The 22,482-nt window shown below is 40.8% G+C and overlaps 1 protein-coding gene across 4 annotated transcripts in view; it reads left to right on the top strand.

Annotated features, from left to right (window-relative positions):
* The window catches only part of Sybu (syntabulin), a 100,899-nt gene that overhangs the window by 39,764 nt on the left and 38,653 nt on the right, over positions 1 to 22,482 (top strand). For all 4 annotated transcript variants that reach the window (XM_057791623.1, XM_057791622.1, XM_057791621.1 and 1 more), the window contains one exon: positions 17,648 to 17,845. In XM_057791623.1, coding sequence (XP_057647606.1) covers positions 17,648 to 17,845 — 198 coding nt within the window. The remainder of the gene's footprint in view (positions 1 to 17,647; positions 17,846 to 22,482) is intronic.

The raw sequence follows: 22,482 nt of genomic DNA, 5'->3' as shown, positions 1-22,482 counted from the left end.
TTAGAGTTCTTATGCATGCTGACGTCTTAGGCTCACAAACTTATGTTCTGTGACATGTGAGTGTATGCAGGCAGCAGGGATCAGGGTGATGCCCAAAATCTCACTATAAACTGCACAAATGTGGAAGATGGTGGACCTGGTAACCACTGGCTATGGGGCAAAAGAAATGCTTCAATATCCCCCAAAATCACAGTTTCTACTTGTATAGACAAATATCTTGCATACTTAGTCTTAGCAATAGTAATACTTATATTTATATAATGGGGTTTAATTTGTGTCCAAATTGTAGGAAAATGAAGATGGGAGAAAGAATTTTCTTACTTTATTTTCCTATGTTACCTGCTTTCTAGATTTACCATCTGTACCTACGCTTGTTATTCTCTCACTTTTCTTCTCTGAGATGACAATGACATGGAGCAGATGGCCAGTGAGTGTGCAGGGCACACCTAGAATGAAACCCGGACACTCAATGGTTACAATTAAAGAAGGAAAGGAAGAGAAATGGGTGCCTACGTGTATTGGGAAACCCGTCATGTTACAAGTTCCTGACAACACTTATTTGTCCAGTAAGCATTTATTAGACGCTTGCCAAGCATGAGAAGTTGTGCTACGGCTACAAGAATGAATGAGCAATTGGGATAAGAAAGGCTCTTCATTTTATTGCCTGAACAATAGGATAACAAACCTTGGGATATGATCCCCATACTGTTGACTTTCTCACTTAATGTTCCTATCTCTTTTACCCATATCCATACACACCCCTATGTAATGTGAGATTGTTCCTCCACTTACTGTCAACACTGGCCTCTCATATTTCCTAAGCCCACATTTTCAAAGAAGTAACATTTGTTAGCATAGTGTTCTGAATAAACAGAAACTTTGACATCAGCAGACTTGACTAAAAGCGTGAGATGAGATAGACAGAAGAAGCTTCAACTAGATTGGGAAGGGCATATATTCCATGTAAAACACTTGAAGTGTGAGATTAAATATCCATACAGAAATCAGATCAATGATGTAGATTAGTGAAAGACCCTGGAGGGGACTTTATTTTTTTTTATTAATTAATTTATTTAATTATTAAAGATTTCTGCCTCTTCCCCGCCACCACCTCCCATTCCCTCCCCCTCCCCCAATCAAGTCTTCCTTCCTCCTCAGCCCAAAGAGCAAGCAGGTTTCTCTGCCCTGTGGGAGGTCCAAGGACCACCCACCTCCATCCAGGTCTATTAAGGTGAGCATCCAAACTACCTGGGCTCCCACAAAGCCATTACGTGCAATAGGATCAAAAACTCATTGCCATTGTTCTTCAGTTCTCAGTAGTCCTCATTGTCCATTATGTTCAGCGAGACCGGTTTTGTCCCATGCTTTTTCAGACCCCGGCCAGCTGGCCTTGGTGAGTTCCCGATAGAACATCCCCATTGCCTCAGTGTGTGGGTGCACCCCTCGCAGTCCTGATTTCCTTGCTCGTGCTCACTCTCCTTCTGCTCCTCCTTTGGATCGTGAGACTTCAGTCCAGTGCTCCAATGTTGGTCTCTGTCTCTGTCTTCTTTCATCGCCTGATGAAGGTTAATATTCAGGGGGATGCTTATATGTTTTTCTTTGGGTTCACCTTCTTAGTTAGCTTCTCTAGAATCACGAATTATAGTCTCAATGTCCTTTATTTATGGCTAGAAACCAAATATGAGTGAGTACATCCCATGTTCCTCTTTTTGGGTCTGGCTTACTGGAGGGGACTTTAAAACTAGATGTATGTGTGTTGCTTCTAAAGTCGTTTAGAATCTTAGCAATACAACTTTGTAATTAACTCTGTGGGCCAGACAGCATGTGTCAATAGCCAGGCATGGCTCAGGGGCTGCTGTTTTGGAGTTCTCAGATATCTTGAAAAACTAATGAGGGGTTTTCAGCAGGGAGGAATTACAGCCAGTTTTCTACTTTAGAAAGCTCTCTGTATTTCGGTGGTGGTAGACAGTGGATGCAGAGCACATGGGATGATGGTAAAGGCCTTACCTGGCTCTGTAGCCACTGTGCAGTACAAGCGATGATGAATCAAATGATAGCTGTGAGCTTTGCAACCACAATAAGTAGGTCTTGGGTACCAGCTTCATGTGGAAGGGAAAGGAGAGGTCTTATCTTGATTGCTACTAAATGAATATAATGGAATTGCAGGACTGGGAAAAAGGAAGAAGTCAACTAAATTGTTCGGTTTAGACTTGATTGCATTTAAGAACAAAGCAGATGCCTTTAACACAATTTAAAAATGGCAACAGCTGAAGTTCATGGATGGTGCATGGGAAAACAAGTTCCGAGGAGGGCCCTGATTTAGAAAACCATCAGGGGAAACAGGTAGAAAGGGAAACCAAGACAACAACACCATCTCCAAGGCTGAACATTCAAGGACAAGGAAAGAATCCTAAGCAATGGTGTCTGAGTCCACAGGTAGGAGATGAGTCTCCAGAGGAAAACGACCCACCACTAGATTAAAAGGTGGGCTGTGGCTAGAGCGGTGACTCACTGGTCAAGAGCAAGTACAGCTCTTGCAGAGAACCCGGGTTCAGCTTCTAGAGCCCACATCAGGCAGCTGAAAATGCCTATAACTCTCGCTCCAGAGAACCCAACACCCTCTTGAACATCTTCACACACATAAGTTACCATGTGCACAAATAATTAAAATAAGGTTTGAAAAAACTGCATTAAATCCAGGCAGTAGTAGATCCAGGAGTAGATGTCGGTGATGTCATAGTTATCCAGAGTAGATATTAATGATCACAGACAAAGCATTGCAGAAAACTGTTGGGAAGCCCAACCCAAATCACAGGAGGCTGGAACCTGGGTCCTGAGAGAAGGGTGGCAGATAGAGGAAGTTAGACAGTTTCTCCAAAGCTTAACTGGCATGGGAGCAAATAAAACATTAGTAATAAATATTGAGTCATTAGCAGGCAAAAAGTGCTTGATAAAGGTTTTAGACAATAAAGGAAAAGAGATAAAGATGGTGATTTATATAAGGCTGAGTATAGGTATGGGTAGATTGCTAGAGCTATTCCTAACCCACATCTGAAGTGCTTCCAAATATGAACCTTGCTATTGTTTATGTACATATTCCAACTTCCAGAGAAAATTCAAGACATAAAATACTTCTGGACCCAGGCATTTTGGAAAAATTACTTTGAGACCAGAGTAGGAAGGCATCGGACGCAATTCAGAGCCTTGGTTGTTTGCCAGAATTGCACTTCTGTCATAGCGCAGGACTCCCTAGCACCCTGTATTCATGAATAGACAACAAGGGAAGAATTATCGCCAATTTAAGAAGGTTTATTGAGAAGGGGACCCAATGATAGTCATTCTCAAAGTGAAAACCAGTAGCCACATTAATGTTTTTGTTAACTTAAGGCAACATTCCTGTATTGGGAATTCCAGTGTCTCCAAACATCCAAAGAATTAAGCCTGCCAGGCAGTGGTGGTGGTGGTGGTGCCTTTAATCCCAGCAGAGGCAGGAGGATCTTTGTGAGTTCCAGGCCAGTCTGTACTACAAACTGAGTTCCAGGACAGCCAGGGCTAATTCCCAGAGAAGCCCTGTCTCAAAAAAAAAAAAAAAAAAAAACAAAAAACAAAAAACCACCTCCATAGAGAAGTTACCCTCACAGTGCTGTGGGTAGCTAAGTAGCTGATAGACAGAGAAATTCATAAAATGCTCCCCTCAAAAGTTGGCATGTAAAGGTTTGATGCAAGGTAAGAGTTTGAGAAGAAGAGAGTGGCATGAGAAATGGAAGCCAATGTATGGTCAAGTCCAAAGTCTTTAAAGTGCCCCGTATATTGAGGAAATTGTGAGGAATACTGACTGCTCTCCTGCTTGGTCGCACAGCCCTGAGCAAACCCAGCAGCTCAGACTACAAGCTAGAAGATGTTCAGCACTGTATCTCCCGGGCTGACTTGACATCACATCACACTTAGGTGGTTTTAATCTCAGGAAGTTTTATCTCCCAGCTGACCAACTGGAGACACAGGGAGGTTCAAGGAGACAAAAGTGGTGCACTTTTGTCTAGGGTGACTTTCCTGATCTAGGGCAAAGCAACTGCCCACACCTTCCCTGCAGATCTACTAGCCTGCCTTCTGCTTTGTAGGCGCAGCTCAGCTCCTGTCTGTGTGTGGAAAGAGCCTCTGACTAGGTATCCTTGAGCACTGGGAGATCAGCATCCTTGCCTGGGAGTCTCTGTGGGGCGGTTGCTGTGAACCCTAGGGGAGGCCGATGACTAGTCTCTTTGCAGAGAACCCAGACCACTTGGCGGTGTGTGCCTAAACCTGTTCTGAAGCGCACGCTGTACTCACCCCATCCCAGCAGAGCCCACCTCCATCCCGTTAACATGCTCCTGTGTGCTTCTCTGGGTTCTTCTTCTTCAATAACCGATGTCATCTTCCTTCTGTCTTCTGTGTGGTTGCCTGTCAGGGTGAAGGCTGGGGGGTTCCCATGAAACACTAACCCAACTCTCAGAGGCCCTGTAGATCCTAAGCTTTCCTTCTATGTAATCTAGTATTTTTTGTGGGGGGGGGGGTCTAAGTTCAGTGAAGATGTGTTTTATAATTTAATTGAAAACTGACAAACATGTTCCACATGAAGCATGGAAGGGCATCTATCAGAGTAGATATGGTTTCATTTCTAAAAGTGGCTTTGTACGGCTTCATACCAGACTGTGCTCATTCGCTGGGTGCATATGTGGAGAACTCGTGTTATAGGAGAGGAGCTGTTCTAATGGCTAAACTGGAGCAGGGCCCCAGCAGGTGCTCTGTGACCAGTACCCACACCTGCCATTGCTTGTCAACACGCAAATATCTCTTTCTTTCATGCCGCCGGGCGCTGACAGAATAGTCTGCTAAGGAGCATCTCTATCTAAACCATTCTTCTGTAGATGCACATTTCGTCTCTGGACGTTGACATTCAGAATTCTGAGTTTGGCCTTAGAACTGCCACAGGAATTAGACTACGTAGGAGCATGCTTCTTCTTTCCCTTTCTTCCTTATTTTTTTTAAGATAAGCTGGTTTTGTAGCTCATTTGTTTAGCGTGAGCAAGGTTCAGCTTTTAACCTGCATCCTAGCACCAACCAATATAAGCATATATTAGGGCGAGGAAGATGGATCATCGGTTAGGAGCTCTTGCTGCGGTTGCAGAGGCCCTGTGTTGGATTCCAGGCACCCATATCATGTGACTCATATGACCATGTGACCAGCTGTAACTCCAGCTCTAGGGCATGCACACCTCTGGCTTCTGCAGACACCTACACTCATGTACATGTACCCACCTGCAGGCACACACAAATACACAGAATTAAACATAAAATAAAAATAGACCTTTAAGAAAAAAAATATTATCTGAAACAATTCTTTGTTTTCAAAAACAAGTCTCAAATATTGCAAATAATGGCCTATACAACAGACATTCCAGGTTTTCCTTTTCTTCTATTTTAGGCCTTGCTTTATTTTGTCCACTGTTGTCTTTAGATCTTCGGGATGAGAAGAACTAGAAGGAAGGGGGTGTGCATTGCTACAGAACAGTTTTCTATGATCCAAGCCACTCTAGTGAGGGCACAAGTTTTCTTAACACTGAGTTCTGGAGGCTTGAGAACTGGCTTCCTGGTCTCTGTCTCTCTCTCTCTCTCTCTCTGTCTCTCTCTGTCTCTCTCTCTCTCTCTCTCTCTCTCTCCCTTTCTCTCTCTCTCTCTTCCCTGGTCTCTCTCTCTCTCTTTCTTTTCCCTGGTCTCTTTCTCTCTCTCTTCCCTGATCTGTCTCTCTATCTTCCCTTCCATTCGCCCAGGCTTTCCTTCTTCCCATACACTTCCATTTATTTTTATTTAAAAAAATAAGTGTAAAGAAAACAAAAAATTCTGAGCCTTGAAAAGTCATGAGCTATAAACTGTAATTAAATTCACGTTGCTGAAGACAAGGAAGCTCGGAAAGATCTGTTCCTGCCTAGCACAGCAGTTCCCAACCCGTGGGTCATGACCCCTGTTGGAGTCAAAGGGCCTTTCACAGGAGTCACCTAAGACCATTGGAAAACACAGATATTTACATGACAATTCCTAAGAGTAGCTAAATTACAGTTATGAAGTAGCAACAAAAAATAGTTTTAGGGTTGGGGTCACCACAACATGAGGAACAGTATTTTTTCTTTTCTTTTTTCTTTTTTTTTTTTTTTTTGGATTTTCGAGACAGGGTTTCTCCATAGCTTTTGGTTCCTGTCCTGGAACTAGCTCTTGTAGACCAGGCTGGCCTCGAACTCACAGAGATCCACCTGCCTTTGCCTCCCAAGTGCTGGGATGAAAGGCATGCGCCACCACCGCCCGGCCCATGAGGAACAGTATTACAGGGTCACAGCATTAGGAAGGTTGAGAACCACTGGCCTAAAGCTTTCATGGCAGCTTGATTCAAAACCTTCCTTCAAGTCGGCTGACCTACCCAGCTTCCTAGTTTCAGTCTCTTCTCCCCCAGAACATCACTTGAATGTGTTCCTCATGCTATATTAAATGTGTTGCCCTGATATTTTCATTCTAGATTCCTTTTCCAGGGACATGTTAAACAACCCGAGTCTTGGGAGGAAACCAAGTCACAGACCCTGTTTTATACAATGCCCCTGGTCCTCCTTCTGAGAAAATGAGCAGACTTTCTCCCATATCGTCCCCTATCCTGCTCAGTACTTCACCCAGGGACTTTTAAGGGAGAACCCAGGGCTCCAAACTAGCTCAGAAATCCTGGGAATGTTCACATGTGAGATGATTATTTTTGTCTCCAAGAAACAACAAGGGAAGTGTCCACTAAATAATTACCCCAATGTCCACTTGTTCTGTGAGACGCAGGTTACATGGCTGAGGGTAGGTGTTCATCTGGGTACTTAGACAAGCCATGTCCGTCAGCACCCACAAAGTTCCACAGCACTGAGGGAAAACAAAGGTCCCCTAGACCCCACACACAATTCCTCTGCTCTTCCTCACTGCAACATGCCACCAGAACTCTTTTCTCAATTTGTCCTTGACTAGCAAGTGAGCGGCCATGCTGGCAAACCTTAGATTCCCTTGTCCGCCATCTTTCCCTTGGCCTCTCAGTGATGCTCCACACAATCATCTTTTTCCTCAGCACTCGTACCCCTGCCTCCTGCGTGAACCTCCTGTTCTGTGTGATGATATTCAGCCTGTCCTTGAGAGTGAGGCTCAATCACCCAAGTGTCTGTTCCACATCACAATGCTGTGTCTAATCTGTCCCTCAATTTTACCACAGAAAAGTCAGAATATTTTATTTCACTACTGACATACTCATGAACTCATTTTTCTTTATCCTGGAATGAGCCACCATATTGCTACTTCAAAAAAAATACAGAATATGACTTTGTTCCTTTCCCGTTTTTCAATGCCATAAATAAATGGTTTTCATTGTTTTTCCAAGTATATCTTAAATATGTCTCCTTTTCTCAATTTTTACTCTTACAAACCCAATCAGCCCACTGTTTCTCCTCATTTGTGCTGTAGTAGTGGCCTTTAGGTGGATTTATTTGCCTCTGACCTTTTGTTTCTGAAACCGGAACAAAGCACAGTGAGGAAGACGATTCAGGTCTTGCCTATCTGGATTCGGACCATGGCTTTACCCACTCAATAATTCCAAGCTTAGGAAGGTGCAGGTCTTGTATGTGCCCAGGAAGTCACGCTGGCAGTAGTGACTCTCTGAGGGGACTCTGGATTAAGTGCTTAAAACAGAATGTAATCCTTACCATGTAAATGTATTAGCACAAACCGAGCCAGCTCTTTATCAGCACAAACTACCAGATCTGTGTCATTTCATGCTTAGCGTGCATGAAACTTGAGAAACTTGAGATGAGCTTAGTGATTCCTATAGCCTTCCTGACAAGTGCTTGGGCTTCAGATCCAACCTCAGTATTAGCCATTGTCCCCCATAATTCATTTGTCAACTTCCTTGCTGTATCCTTTATCCTTTATTATCTCAGAAGGTTGTTTTTTAACACTCTTCTTTCATTTGCCTGGAATTAGTTTACTTATCTATATTCATTCTCTCTCTCTCTCTCTCTCTCTCTCTCTCTCTCTGACTCTATCTTTCTATCTCTCTCTGTTTGTCTTCTCTCTCTCCCCTCTCCCTCCCCCTCCCTCTCTCTGTCTCCCCATCCCTCCCCATCCCCCCCCCCTTCTCTCTCTCCTTTCTCTCTAGCCTAAGCTCAAATTACCTCTTTAGGAGTTCTCCATGACAAGCTGTCTAACAAGGCCCCTCCTACTGTTTACTCTACAGAATGCCATCCAGTGAGCTTCATTAATGCACATCACACTCCTACGTGTCCTCTTTATTTTATTTTTCCTACTTGTTTATCTGCTGTCTGCCCTCATTGCTGCAATGCTAACTCCCTGGGGGAAACCTGTGTGTGTCGGTTATCATGGCATCTATACAGAATCCCTGACACCCACTAGGAATTCAGTAATTGTTATCAGAGGATAGATTGATGAGCTTATTATATCTCAGCACTGGACACAAGATGATAAGTATACGTTGTGTGATTCTGAAGCAAAGTCAGTGTAGAGTCTTCTACACTTGTGAGTTCTTACTGTGAAAAGATTGCTAATGGTAAGTGAGTAAATAAAAGAGCAGGCTTCTTGACTACAACACTGATGGCAGCAGTGTACTCTCTGTGCCAATGGCTCCCTGTGTGGGGGCAGGAACACTGCCTTCACAGAAACATGGAAGCATTTCTGGCCTCAAATTGTTGTGGTCTGCTTATTATGGGATGACTGCTTTCTGACAGATTGCTTTGTCTGTTTTTAATTTGAGCATTCTGAGAACTGTTGGTGCTCCTCTCTGAGAACTATTGGTGCTCCTCTCAGAACAGGTTCAAGTACAAAAAAGTGAAAAGAAAAAAATATAGGGTGATTTTTTTTAAAAGATACATGTTTTTCATACAACTCTGTGTCAACCATTTAGTCTCTGCAAGCAGGGAATTCTTCTCCGAGCCCCAGGTCCTCCATCTCTAAGACATTATTAGAATTACAAAATAGGCATGTATGTGATGCTTTCTTGCCTCACCTATATCCCTTCAGTGTATGGTGTGCGGCTAGAATTAGACATGGTTATATTAATCATGAGTTTAAGCTTTGATATTTTATATATTTATCAAGCTATATTAAACAATACAGTATTTGGAGCAGTTGTATTAGCAACATCTGGCACATAGTAGATACTCTGTAACCATTAGTTGAATGAATGTAAATCAATAATTATTTTGTGAGAGTGAAGCAGTCTTTCATATTAGTCCAAGTAATACTCCCTTCCAATGACAGTGATTGCCCCAAACTTATATAATTGAACATGGAGTGGCAACCAAGTGTAACTGAATGTCTCAAAATATCAGGGTACAAAAGCACCGTTTTCTTCTGAATGATGTTGAATTTAAATGTGTCTCCTGGAATTGCTTAGTTTGACATTTTGGAAAGCAGGTAATCTCTGAGATCTTCTATATCAAAAGGGACCAGGAGGCATAGAAAGATTCTCCTTAGACTTTGGTAGAGTGTTTTATTTCTAATCTCTGAATTTGGGGCCCGTTTTGGTTTGCTTTGGTTTGGTTTCTCCAGACAGGGTTTCCCTGTGTAGCCCTGGGTGTCCTGAAACTCACTGCAGACCACGCCGGCCTTCAACTTAGAGATCCACTTGCCTCTGCCTCTCAGTTGCTGGAACTGAAGGCCTGTGCTACCGCACCCAGCTCCGAAAGCTGCTGTTTTACTGTTGTAAGTGGTCTAACAATTCTATGTAGCTGGTGCAAGGGCATTGAAGTAGGCCTTGGCCATCATAGTTGCTACCAAATCTGCTTGATGATAATGGTTGTTAGGCACACTTGTTAAATATCAGGAAAGTTGACAAAACAAATGCATACACACCTGTAAACATTTTGGTGATGTTAAGATTTAAGATGTATAAATTAACAGACCAAAATATCCATTGCTTTCAAATTTCTATGTAGAAGCATTGGAAACACATTAACGTGATTGATTTCCTAAAAATTTAATAAAGTAATAGTTACTATCTAATGTTGACACTGAACTTCGTAATGAATTCCAGATAGAGATATAAAAATGAAAAGTGAAGCTACCGGTATCTAGGAAATAGTATGACTCTTTATTTAGTTGATCTTTAAGTACGGAAAGATATTCTAAGCATGTATAAAAATTCTTGAAAGAAAGCAGAAATGAACATATGTAAAGACTTGAAAAAATAGGAAATATTTGAATATTCAAAACATTAGGAAGGTAAAAGTCAAAATAGTCTATTAATACCATGTAATATAACATATGTAAACTTTAAGAACATCTGAATATTTAAGTAAAAAAGATATGAAGAAGTAATCGGATACATAAAGAAGGGTCACAAACAAACATGAAAGATATGAAGCTTTAGTAATAAAAAGCCTGCAAATTATGACATCAAAGCATCATGTGTAATTCTTAACTTGAGAAATTATAAGCAAATGAATATTACTGTCAGGAATTAAGTGAGATACTAAGTAGAGAATTATAAATTATCTCAAAGTTCATTGAAATGTTGGTAATTCTATTAGACATATATTCTAAATGTTAGTAAGATTTAGCTAAAAATATATCTGTAAGATGTAAGCAATTTTAATAATAGTGAGAAAAATGGAAGCTTTAAAACCCTATAAAATGGAAGTGGTTTTTAAAATTTCACATTGTTATCTATTTTGAATAGACTCCAATTTAAAGTAAAATTTAAATAACTAGGCATAGTCACACATGTCTTTAATCCCAGCACTAAGGAGGCAGAGGCAGATTGATCTCTGTGAGTTCAAGGCCAGCCTGGTCTACATGAAAAGTTTCTGTCCAGCCAGGACTAATGAGACCAAGTCTACCCCAAAATAAAAATAAGCAAAAAGAAATTAAATATTTCAGAACTTTTAATGCATCCTTAAAAATCAGACTAGTACAGTATTTTATGCTTGTTGACAATTTTATCTGGGTTAAAACGTGGTTCCTAATCCATTGCATCTGTTCCCTGTTACACGTCTTAAATCAAGTCTCTAGACATCATGTCGGTCAATGTCTCTTTATACACCTCAACACCATTTATAAGAGAATGCAAGCATTTCTGATGTAGTCACAGAATTATTTGAATCACTCACAGAATTAATATAATGCTGCAGAACATTAAAATATCCCTAATTGTTTCAAAGGTGTCTGTTTACTTCCTTGTATCAAATTTTGTACAAAGCGAATTGGTGAATATTTTCAACTTTGCTGACCAGGCAGCCTATGCTGCAGCCATGACTTTATTGCTGGTAAGCCACACTACACAATATAGAGCCAGGTGTCTCTCTTCCAATAACACTTTATTTTTACAAGCTCTCAGAACTACATGTGGCCTGCAGACTGGAAGACGGACATTAGCATTGAAGTGTTGGAATAGACGTAGGGACAATTTATTTTTATGTGTGTCAGGAATACTTCATAGGGGGTCCTTTCTTTTGGCTTCCTTTGTAGAGTGGGGGACCCTGCCCTTGGCAGACAAGTGCCCTGTCATTGAATTACTTCCCCAGCCTCTTTCATCTCACGTGTCTTCAGATGGTGCATGAATAACAGCACATTATCACATGTGAGGAATGTCTGTTCTCAATGTAAATTCTCAGCTTTTGTCTGTGAATTCACTCACTAAGTGTATTGCCTCATGCAATTATTTCATTAGAAATTGCATAAAAGTAATTTTCTATTATTCTGCCTACTTTCATTAGCCAAAATGCTTTTGTAAAAAAAGAAAAAGAACTTTCGAAACCATTGAGGAATTTCAGGTTCACTGAATGAAATATGGCATAATATTGCTCCCTTTTTACAGTCAATATAGCTGATGATTCCTTCCTTTTAATGGACAATTTTCATTTGAGTCAGTGTCTCATGTAGTTCAAAGCAGGCTCAAACTTGCTATGTAGGCAAGTATGGCCTTAAACTTCTGATCCTCCTGCCTCGACTTTCTGAGTGTTAAGATGGCGGATAGTCACCATCAGGCCTGGTTGTTGTAATGCTGTAGCAAAGCCAGGGCTTTGTGCATCCCAGACAACCACTGAGCTACATCCCAGACCTAATGAAAACCCCCACAGTTCCCATTTCCGGTGATTTCCAGGGTCTTGGGAATTGGAGGGGTTAAGAATTGTGCATGTGAAAATGTATTCACAGATGTTTTTACAATGATTGTCATTGCTTACACTTATCCCTCTTTTAGGAGCTAAAGTCACCCCCATCCTCCACTAAGGGGGCCCCTTTTTGGTCTTGTTAGTATTGATAAGCTATCAAGCTCCAGGTGAAAATGCTCCATGGTATAGTAATGAGCTTAGCTATTAATATTTATTAAAACTTTGATAAAGAGAAAGCAAGTAAAGCATATTCATTGTTATAGTGTTTTAATCTAATGAATCAAATAGGCCAAAGTGTTCATTTTATTCTGGGTAACAATTGCAAGAAAATATATTTTTTACTATTTACTTACTTATTTGTAGTGAGTACTAATTTTAGAATGGCAAAATGCAATTAAATTTTAACACCAGCAGATGATTTTTTAAATTCTTTTAATTTTATCTTTAAAATTATTTTATAAAACACACAGACATACTTTTTTTTTTTTATTTTTGGAGACAGGGTTTCTCCGTAGCTTTTTGGTTCCTGTCCTGGAAATAGCTCTTGTAGACCAGGCTGGCCTCGAACTCACAGAGATCCGCCTGCCTCTGCCTCCCGAGTGCTGGGATTAAAGGCGTGCGCCATTGCCGCCCGGCTACACTTTAATAACTGTAGATAATCATAAAATTTTAACTATACTGCTTGTTCTCAGAAAAAAATATGGCTCCCCCTACCCAATTAAGATTTCTAACATCAAGGCACTAGAATTATAGTAGCTTCTGATTTCCCCTCCCTCTCTTTACAGACCTGAAGGCCTTTTTCTCCCAATCAACAGTTTGAAAGCTACTCTGTAGATGTATTTCTATATTTATTACCATGCTCTATATAGACAGCCACTTCCCAGGCTTCCTGAGGCTCGCCATAATCTTTCCCTTGCTCTTCGTTCCACATGGACAGACTCTAAATAAATGAACATTGAAAAATACAACCCCCTTTTCTTCCCAGAGACTCTCTGGTAATGTTCCCACCTTAGCCTCTTTTCTTGTCTGTTTGTTTGTTTGGCTTTTTGACACACAGTCTCTCTACAGATTCTTGATTGCCCTGGAACTCACTGTGTAGACCAGGTTGGTCTTGAACTCAGAGATCTGCTTGCCTCTACCTCTACCCCCAGAGCTCTGGGATTAAAGTCATGCACTATCTACCATCCCTGGCCAGTCTTAGCCTCTTAAGTGCTCTGATTTTAGGTAGGTGACACTAAGCTTGGTGGACCCCTTTCTTTATATTTAAGTGAAGCAGAAAATTTCAATTATTCTGCTTCATTGCAGGTGGTGATCACACAGGTGTAAGTCTTAAGCAGGACTGCTTTTTGCTAACTTTATCCGTGACCATCCTGGATCCATCCAGTTGGGAATTCAAATCCTTTCTCCCTGAAGGAAATCACCTCATACTTTAAAATGCCCCTCAATGTGTAAAGCGATCCTGGTTCTTTAAATGTGCTCGTTAGTCTTTATTGTCAACCTGACACCACCTAGAGTCATGTGAGATGAGTGAACCTCCACTGAAGGACTGCCTGGTCAAACTGGCCTGGGAGCATTTTCTTGATTGTTAATTGATGTAGGAGGCTCCGGCCCTCGGTAGCATCCCTAAGCAGGCATTCCTGGGTTGTATAAGGAGGCCAGCTGAGCATGAGTCAGTAAGCAATCTTCTTACATATTTCTGCTGAAGCTCCTGCCCCAACTTCCCTCAGTGACCCAGTGACATGGAAGTGTAAGCTGAAAGACATCCTTCCCACCCTCAAGTCATTTTTGCTAATGGTTTTTTGATCAAGCACTCTAGAACAGGCATACTTGGCATGAGTCAAAGGAAGTGTAAACATTCAGTCACGTCATAGTTGTGTGTGTGTGATTTCAATTCCTCCTCCTCCTCCCACAGACCAACGATTGACTACAACCTCCTCTTTGAAGTCATGGTAGTCTTACCCATCACAGACCTCCTCCCAGCGACCTCTATCTGTCACGATTTCTCCCATTTCCTGACCAGAAATAGTTCCCTCGTTTCTATTATTTAGAATTGTTTGCAATTAATGATTCTTCGTACTAATATAGCCAGTAAATGTTACAATTATAAACACCATGATTGTCAGTCTGTAGATTCAGTAGCAGTGAGAAACAGAAAGCTCAGTCTCTTTAATAAGTTCAATGAATTCAATGGCCACATCTATTTTTTAAAAAGATTTATTTTTATTTTATGTGCATGAATGTTTTGCTTACATGTATATGTGTGTGTGTGTGTGTGTGTGTGTGTGTGTGTGTACCACATGGATATCTGGTACCCAAAGATATCAGAAGAGGAGAGGAGATTACATTAGATGTATATAGACAATTGTGAACTACTATGTGGGTGCTAGGAATAGAGCCTGGGTCCTCTACAAGAGCAGCAAGCGTTCTTAACCGCTGAACCACCTCTCTCTCCCCCAGTAACTATGCCTTTGTAGTATGTACTTGATCTTAACGTCAGTTCACAATTGTGGGATTGAACATGACCTTCCAAAAAGCAGCAGTTTGACTTTGCCATCCTTAGAAGATCATTTTAAATGACAAATAAGAATATTTTGCACAGAATTTGAAAGTGAGTGTTATCCTCACCTAAACTGGTAAGAGCAGAGAAACAGCCCCAGAAGGACTTGTTGAAAGAATAATTACTTTTTCAGCACAGCACAGAGGAAATCCCTCGGGGACCATGGGTGACCAGGTGATTCTTTGGCACATAAAGTTCTGAGTCTGCGCTGGGCCCCTTCCTGCATGTCATATTGTCTCCTGTACCGTAGCAAAAATAACAGGTCTGCTCTTTCACAGTTGCCTTGCTTTGTTAGCGCTGGTTCCACTAGACAAGTCAGGCAGACAGCACAGGCCACTGTGAGCACTTAATGGTGTTGTTGTTGTTGTCTGTGCATTTGCTCAAACTTCCCAGATGAGAAAAAATGTGCAAAAGACGTAATGTACACAAATTCCCTTTGGCTCCTTTATAAGTTGCATTAGGATGCAGACTGGGCACAAGAACAGTGAGTCTTTTTGGTGCCAGAATTTTATACATATTTGTTAAGAAAATCCATGTCTCCTCTTGCTATTGTTTCCCCAATCTTGGCACATAGAGGGGAAAAAATGCTTTAAGAGGTACCCAGAGTTCAAGATTGGATTATATATTCCTCCTCTCATTCCCATCTCCTGGAGATGCGGGCTACAAATACTGATGACAGCTGGATCATGGACTCCAGCTACTGCCTCTCCCACGGTGCCTCCAGTTTCTCATCCTAAATTTTATCTGGAACATCGTACTTAATCCCTGCTGCTTGTGAAGTCACAGCACTGGAAAAGATGCTTTGTGTGTCCTTTACTTTTTAGCTCCAGAGAGAAGTAATAGAACCAATCACAACATGTTTGATTCCTGTTTATTTAAACACAGTTTTGAAAGTTTTTCTCAACACTTTTTCCCACTAGAAATTACTTAATTCTATCCCTTTGATTCTGGGCACTTCCAAGAAGAAAAGACATTCTAAAGCATAGATTTTTTATTTATTTGGACCGAGTATCTTTCAAAAGAAATAATGGATGGGTCTGAATCACAAGAAAACCATTGTAAAAGGCAGTAGATAATTTTGAGTGTTCTAATAACATTTGTTTTGAGTTTTTCTGCTTTGGAACAGGAATCAAGGAAAAGTTTCTCTGGGGCAATGTGCAGATGTATTAATTGCTGGAGTCTGGCCCAGTAAGCAAAATTTGCACCCCGAGAAAGGAACATTGTTTTTTTGTTTTTTGGTTTGTTGTTGTTGTTTTGCACTGAAACAGGGGCATGCAAATGGGGGGGGGTGTCATGGATAGCACATGATGAAATGGCTGAGCAGTGGCAGCCCAGAGAGGGGCTCACCTTTCGTCAGGACCTCTGCCCCTGGCTACTCTGGAAGGATCTAGCACATCTTCAGGCACAGTGCGCTGACAATCACTAACTTCTAGAAATGGATCACTGTGGTCCCATGAACAATAACGTGTCCAAAAGTTTTTTTTTTTTAAAAAAAAAAAAAAAAAAAAAAAGAGAGAGCGAGAGAGAGCAAGAAAAATGCATTGTCTTGAAGTGCCAAGTTCATTTTGTTCCAGGAACTGGGAGATTTCATAATTAAAAAAATGAAGTAGAAGCCAGAAATGAAGCAATGGCAATTCCTTCTTAGACAAAGCCCAGGCATAATTCATGCAATCTGTGTATTCTACCCAGCCCATGTTTTATCCTGCTATTATTCCAGCTGGAAGCCCAAGATAGCCTATGGTCGATGACAAATGACTCTGGCTACTACATCAGTTCATAAAATACAATAGTTCTAAGATTGTTAGTGGTACGTATCTTTCTTACAATCTTTTGTTTAATTTGTAGAGTAATTCTGATATCAAAATAACTTCATTTAGTAAAGTGTTGAGTAATGAAAATGAAAAAAATACTATTTTACTGAGTATATAAACTTTAAAGTAACATTAATTTGGTTCTAATTTTTCATGAAATTCTCATTAAAGCTTAAAAGTATGAATCAGTCATCCTAGATGACTATATACTTTAGTATATATGAAAAACATTCATAAGAGACAGCAGTTTTCTGTTTGCCTATTTGGCACCTGCACAGATAACCTCATGACATAACATACACATCAGCCTAACATAATGACCCTGGTTATGTTTAGTATTTGTTTTTCCAGCTTACTGCAGGTAAGGATAGATCTGATTGGCCTATTTTTGGTTAGATACTTGTGTCTAAAATAGGACCACTTCTTTCTGTTTCTTTGAACTTTTAAAACCAGAGCCTCCCCAAGAACTTTATTAACCAGAGGATGGGCCATGCGATCAAAGGCTCAGGTAATTTCAGTAATATTCAAATAACTTTATTTCCCTAACAAAAACAACTCCGAAAGATGCCCAATTATTGTGAACTTTTCTTGTGATTTTATATTACCCACTCTTCTCAAACACATGCGTGCAACAAACATGGTAGCGCACACCTTCAGTCCCAGTGCCTGGGAGGCGGAAGGAGATGGATTTCTAAATTCCAAGTCAGTCAGGGTCACATAGCGAGACCCTGGCTGAAGAGCAAAACAAAAGAGCAAAAGCAAACAAAACACAAAACTAAAATCTGTGGACAGATATGAACCCAAATCCTGACATGGAGAATATCCAAGGAGACATACGCTTTGATTTTAAGAACAACTGCATGTCTCTGAAGTCTTCAAAATGAAAAGACTTATGAGATATATTTTCACAGTGTTCCCTTAAAAGAGTGTTTTCTCTGCCACTGTGTGTAGCCAAAAGAAAAAAAACAAAAAACAAAAGAAGGGTCCTAATAGGAAAAGCCATGCCCAGTTTACTTGTGTTTCGTAAGCAACTTATGAGTGTATGTGTGTCTGGTACGCTGCATGACTACTTCCCTGTGACGTGGCTCAATGCTTTTTCTGTCTCGTAGATGACACAGGTTGTCCCAGCAGCCAGTCGGTATCGCCTGTGAAGACTCCCTCAGACACAGGGCACAGTCCCATTGGCTTTTGCCCCGGAAGCGATGAAGACTTTACCAGAAAGAAATGCAGGATTGGAACAGTTGCTGAGGGAAGTGTCCAGGCAGCTCGTTATAAGAAGGAATCAAAGGGAGGCGTCATAAAGCCAGGTAAGTGCCCTTACTATTCATAGTTTTAAAAATTATTTCTTTATTTTTGGAGATTTTAATATAATTATATCATTTTCCCCCTTCCCTTTCCATGCCCCAAACTCTCCCATGTACTCCTCATTGCTCTTTCGCAAATCCATGGCCTCTTTTTTTTATTAATTGTTGTTACATGCATTATCTATCTATGTATATACATATTTCTGTATACAATCTGCTTGATCTCTAAAATCTTATTTGTATGTATATTTTGGGGGATGAATGTTTGTATTGGATAACAATTGGTGTGCTTTCCCTTAAGGGATTTATAGTGCAGAAAGAGAGATTTCCATTGGAAACCTACCTATGAAGTCAGAAAGGACTCTCAGATACCCAGGAAGTACCCAGAAATATTTTTTAAAAGAGGTAGCCTATAGAGTATTCAATGCAATAGTTGCTAGTAATTAGGTATAATGGTATATCTGTCCATCATAGACTTTTTTGGTTTATATGTGTTTAAGAAATTTTGAAATGTATAAGCTAAATGGCTTAACAGACATTTAAACTCTATAATCATTTCTAACCTGTATTATGAATAAATTATAAAATAAAAAGTGACAATACTAGTGAAGAGAGATATTTCTCTCGATGCCAATTTCTATAGCTAGACAAAATTATTAAATTAGCTAATATATTTTCTTTTAGAGACTTAAAGTTTAACATGCTTACATGTAGATGCATCTACCCCTTCAGTAACTACAGAATATTAGATACTGTAAGATAGTATGCGGAAAGTTATTGCAAAAATGAGAAAGTTATGTGCTTAAAAGAAAAGGTAAATTCTCAGAACCTATAATATATGAATAAATATATTTTATAGCTCAAAAATATAAACATGGTGCTAGAAAAAATGCTGTGATGACGTACAACTTTTAAAAACTATGGTTAACACACACACACACATGTGCGCACGCACACATACACAGAGTAGACAGGTCTCCACCTTAGCTAATCTAACCAAGTTAGTCACTCACAGGCATGGCTAGCATCTTAGGTAATTCTAGATCTCATCAGTTGAAGAACTGAGATTCACTGTTATAGAGACAGGATTCAAATATCTTAAGTCTGTCTATAGAAATGGTTACTTTTACTGTTTAACTGTTATGCAAATATCGCCACTATCCTTATCCAAAGTTGTTATATTACCACGAAAGGAAACCCTCATTCCTTTAGCAGCTGCTCTCAGTCCTCTGCACAGTGCCTGGCATCCACTTTCTGTGTATTTGTATCTCCTCATAATGAAACCATACATGTGACCATTAATGTATGAGATTTTCCATTTAGAATAATGTGTTCAGGGCTCATCAGTGTAGCCTATATTGATATTTTATTCTTTTTAATGGCTGAATAAAATTCCATTTTGTAGAAATTCTCATTTTAAAAAGCAATTTTAGATTTACAAGAAATAAATAAGTGAACAGTATTGAGAGTTTCCAGTTTCCCCTCTGGCTAATACTTGGCCCCAGCATGCTGCTGCACCCCGTTACCTTGTCCTTATGGACATTTAGGCTGTGTCTACATCTTAACTATGAATAATGGTGCCATGAATTTCTGTATATATGCCTCTGTGTGAACAAGTTTTTTTTTTTTATATTTATTTATTATATATACAATATTCTGTCTGTGTGTCTTCCTGCAGGCCAGAAGAGGGCACCAGACCCCATTACAGATGGTTGTGAGCCACCATGTGGTTGCTGGGAATTGAACTCAGGACCTTTGGAAGAGCAGACAATGCTCTTAACCTCTGAGCCATCTCTCCAGCCCTGAACAAGTTTTCAGTTCTTTCAGATACATAGTTAAAAATAAAAATGCTAGATCATGTGGTAACTCCATGCTAACCTTTTAATGAATGACCAGATTTGTGTCCACCATGGCTGAACTATTTGGCATTCCTGCCAGCAGAGTATGAGGGTTCTAGCAACATTGGTTATAGATGTATTTAAAAACAATAGTTTTTGTTTTGGCCATGTGTCATTACAACAGAATACCCAAGATGGGTTATGTATTCCTAATGATTTGGGAGGCTAAGGAGTTCAAAGTAGAGAGTTTCCATCTTGCTTGGGCCGTCTGACTTGGTCACATTATGACAGAGGACAGCACGTGCAGAAGGTGGGTAGTATATCATCCCAGGGCTCTCTCACCTCTTTCTTATAGCCCAACATGGGATTATTTATGTACTTACAGTCCATAAAAAAATGGTCATGTGCACAAAGCATCTGGTACTTTTCAGCATCTTCATGGATCTGGTTTATTAAGATGTATGAATCCTCATTTACTGACCTGATTTAGTGATTCCGGAGACAAAACTTTTGTTGACTGCTTTTGATTTCATTGTCCATAGGCACAAATGCCCCCTAAGCAATCTTTTCTTGAACTTCATACTTGTGTTAAAGGAATCCTTAAATATTTGGAGTCAACAAAAATTTCAAGTAAGTCCCTGTTGCTTTTGAATGGAACCCAGTTCTGCGCAGTAAATGCCTTGTATGAGAAAAATCTGCAGGCTGACCTGCAGAGTCTCTGAACTCTTGACTGAGGGAACCTGTCCATCTCATGAATAGAAAAATCTGCAGGCTGACCTACAGAGTCTCTGAACTCTTGGCTGAGTGAACTTGTCCATCTCATGAATAGAAAGAAAGGAAATGCAGGAAGCAAGACCCTTGGATGACTCTTACAGTTTACGACATGCAGAGATAGTTTGTTAAGGCACCTGAAGGTCCTGCTCTCAGGTTAAAACCATCTGCTTCTCTGTGGCCCCACCGGACACTTCGCCAAAGCTGATCTTCAGCCCTAGGTGCATGTTCTACTTTCAAAAAAACAAAAAAAGGCAATTCATTAAAACCAATGTCAGTTTATTAAAATAGCAAGCAATTAGTGGCATTACGTGGGGGCTCAGGGACTCTTTAAAATTAAGTAACCAAAGCCCATCTAATTTTAGGTCCATTGCTCTAGATTTGGGAACACTGCTGTCCCTACGGCAGAAAACAGTCATTGAAATGTCAGTGACATACAGAACGAATAATGGCTGCTGGGCCTTGTCGGGTAGACCCAGCAGAGAACCATGCCAAGGGATGCAGGAAGGGCTTGGAAAGGTGAATAGCAAGCAAGCAAATCTGTTCTCTGCCAACAGAGTCCTGAGGTGCCCTCAGCAGGAAAACCTTTCCTGCCAGGCAGAAACTCCTCCTGGAAATTTCTGGGAGGCCATCTGTTATGCTGGCTTCTGCTGCTCACTAACTACACCGATTTAATTAAAGGTTGTACCAAAGAGCGATAGCAAAGCATTCCTATAGTGTGACTGGATGGTGACTCTGGCTTCCGGCTTCTCTTTTATTCCCATTTTGGCAAAACATTGCAGGATGCATCTGTGTTTGCTATGAGCTACATACCCAGTGGGGACTTCGGTGAGAAAGGGACTGTGTTCCTTACACAGTGAGTTCAGTGTGAGGGGAGCATGGAGGCAATGGGCAAGTGTGACCCCATTTTGAGGGAGTTTGTAATTCAAGGCAGAGCACGGTATGATATATCTGGGTGATAACACAGATCAAAAGGAGAGGAATGGAAGCCTTCCTCCCTGGTGGCCTTCTGAGGAATCAGGTGATTGTAACCCCCCCCCACCCACACACACACACACACACACAATCACCTGCCTACTCTCAGGATTTAAAACTGTTTTACCCAGAAGTAAAATCCCTAAATGGCTTGCTACTATTCCAGAGCTGCTTGTAGCTGCTGGTTCATTACTTAAAGATCATCTTAACTCAGGAAAGAAACAATCCACCATCATTATTTTACAACTGAGGTGCTAAAACCTTTGTCCACAGACTGGCTAGAAAGGTGTGAGGGTGGACACAGTGACACAGCTTAACAAAGAGGAATAGTGAGAGGAAAAACCACTAGAGGCAAATGAAGGGGTAAGGAGCGAGTGATTAGGGCCACAGTCATGAGAAAGAAATCTACTCAGAAGCTGAGATGCTGAAGTCTACCTTTGAAAGATGCCACTGTATATCCTTAGCTTGTCATCAGATACCATCACCAGGTATTGAAATTAGAGACCTGGCTGGCTGAACTATCATAACCCCAAAACAATGGCCTGGGTTTGGTTACCTCTAGAAAAACAAAACAAAACAAAACAAAAAAAAGTTCCCTGTATCCAAGAGGCATTTGCTAGAAAACCCAGAAGGGACCAACTAGGTTAGAGATGCGTGAGCCCCGTTCCCTTAAGAAATCCCTTGGCACAGTTCAACCCAGGTGTGATTCCTTGTTGTTCCTACCTCCCTACTTCAGAGTTCTGTGAGCTGAAATAACAGCTCGGCCCCTTACCTGAATCCACTCGGATAAACCTCAACTGCCAGAGAGAGCAGCAGCGGACTGAGGAGTTGGCATGCCAGGTGCAGGTCTTCTTGTGAATCGCTTTCACTATGTTGCCGGGTGCACCTTGCACTGACAACTTTCCTTTTGCTTTAGCCTCCCAGTGCTGAGATCCAAGCATTAGCCACCACATGCGGTGTATAACTGCTGTCTTTTATTTTTAATAGATTTTTCCATACAGTATCCTATGTTATAGTTCCCTCCCCCAGATCCTCCCCACCTCCCCTTCCAGCCAA

This window comes from Chionomys nivalis, chromosome 17 (assembly GCF_950005125.1).
Source record: "Chionomys nivalis chromosome 17, mChiNiv1.1, whole genome shotgun sequence".
In the NCBI taxonomy this organism is placed as follows: Eukaryota; Metazoa; Chordata; class Mammalia; order Rodentia; family Cricetidae; genus Chionomys; species Chionomys nivalis.
Note: the sequence above shows the minus strand (reverse complement) of the source record. Positions and strands in the feature narration are given on the sequence as shown.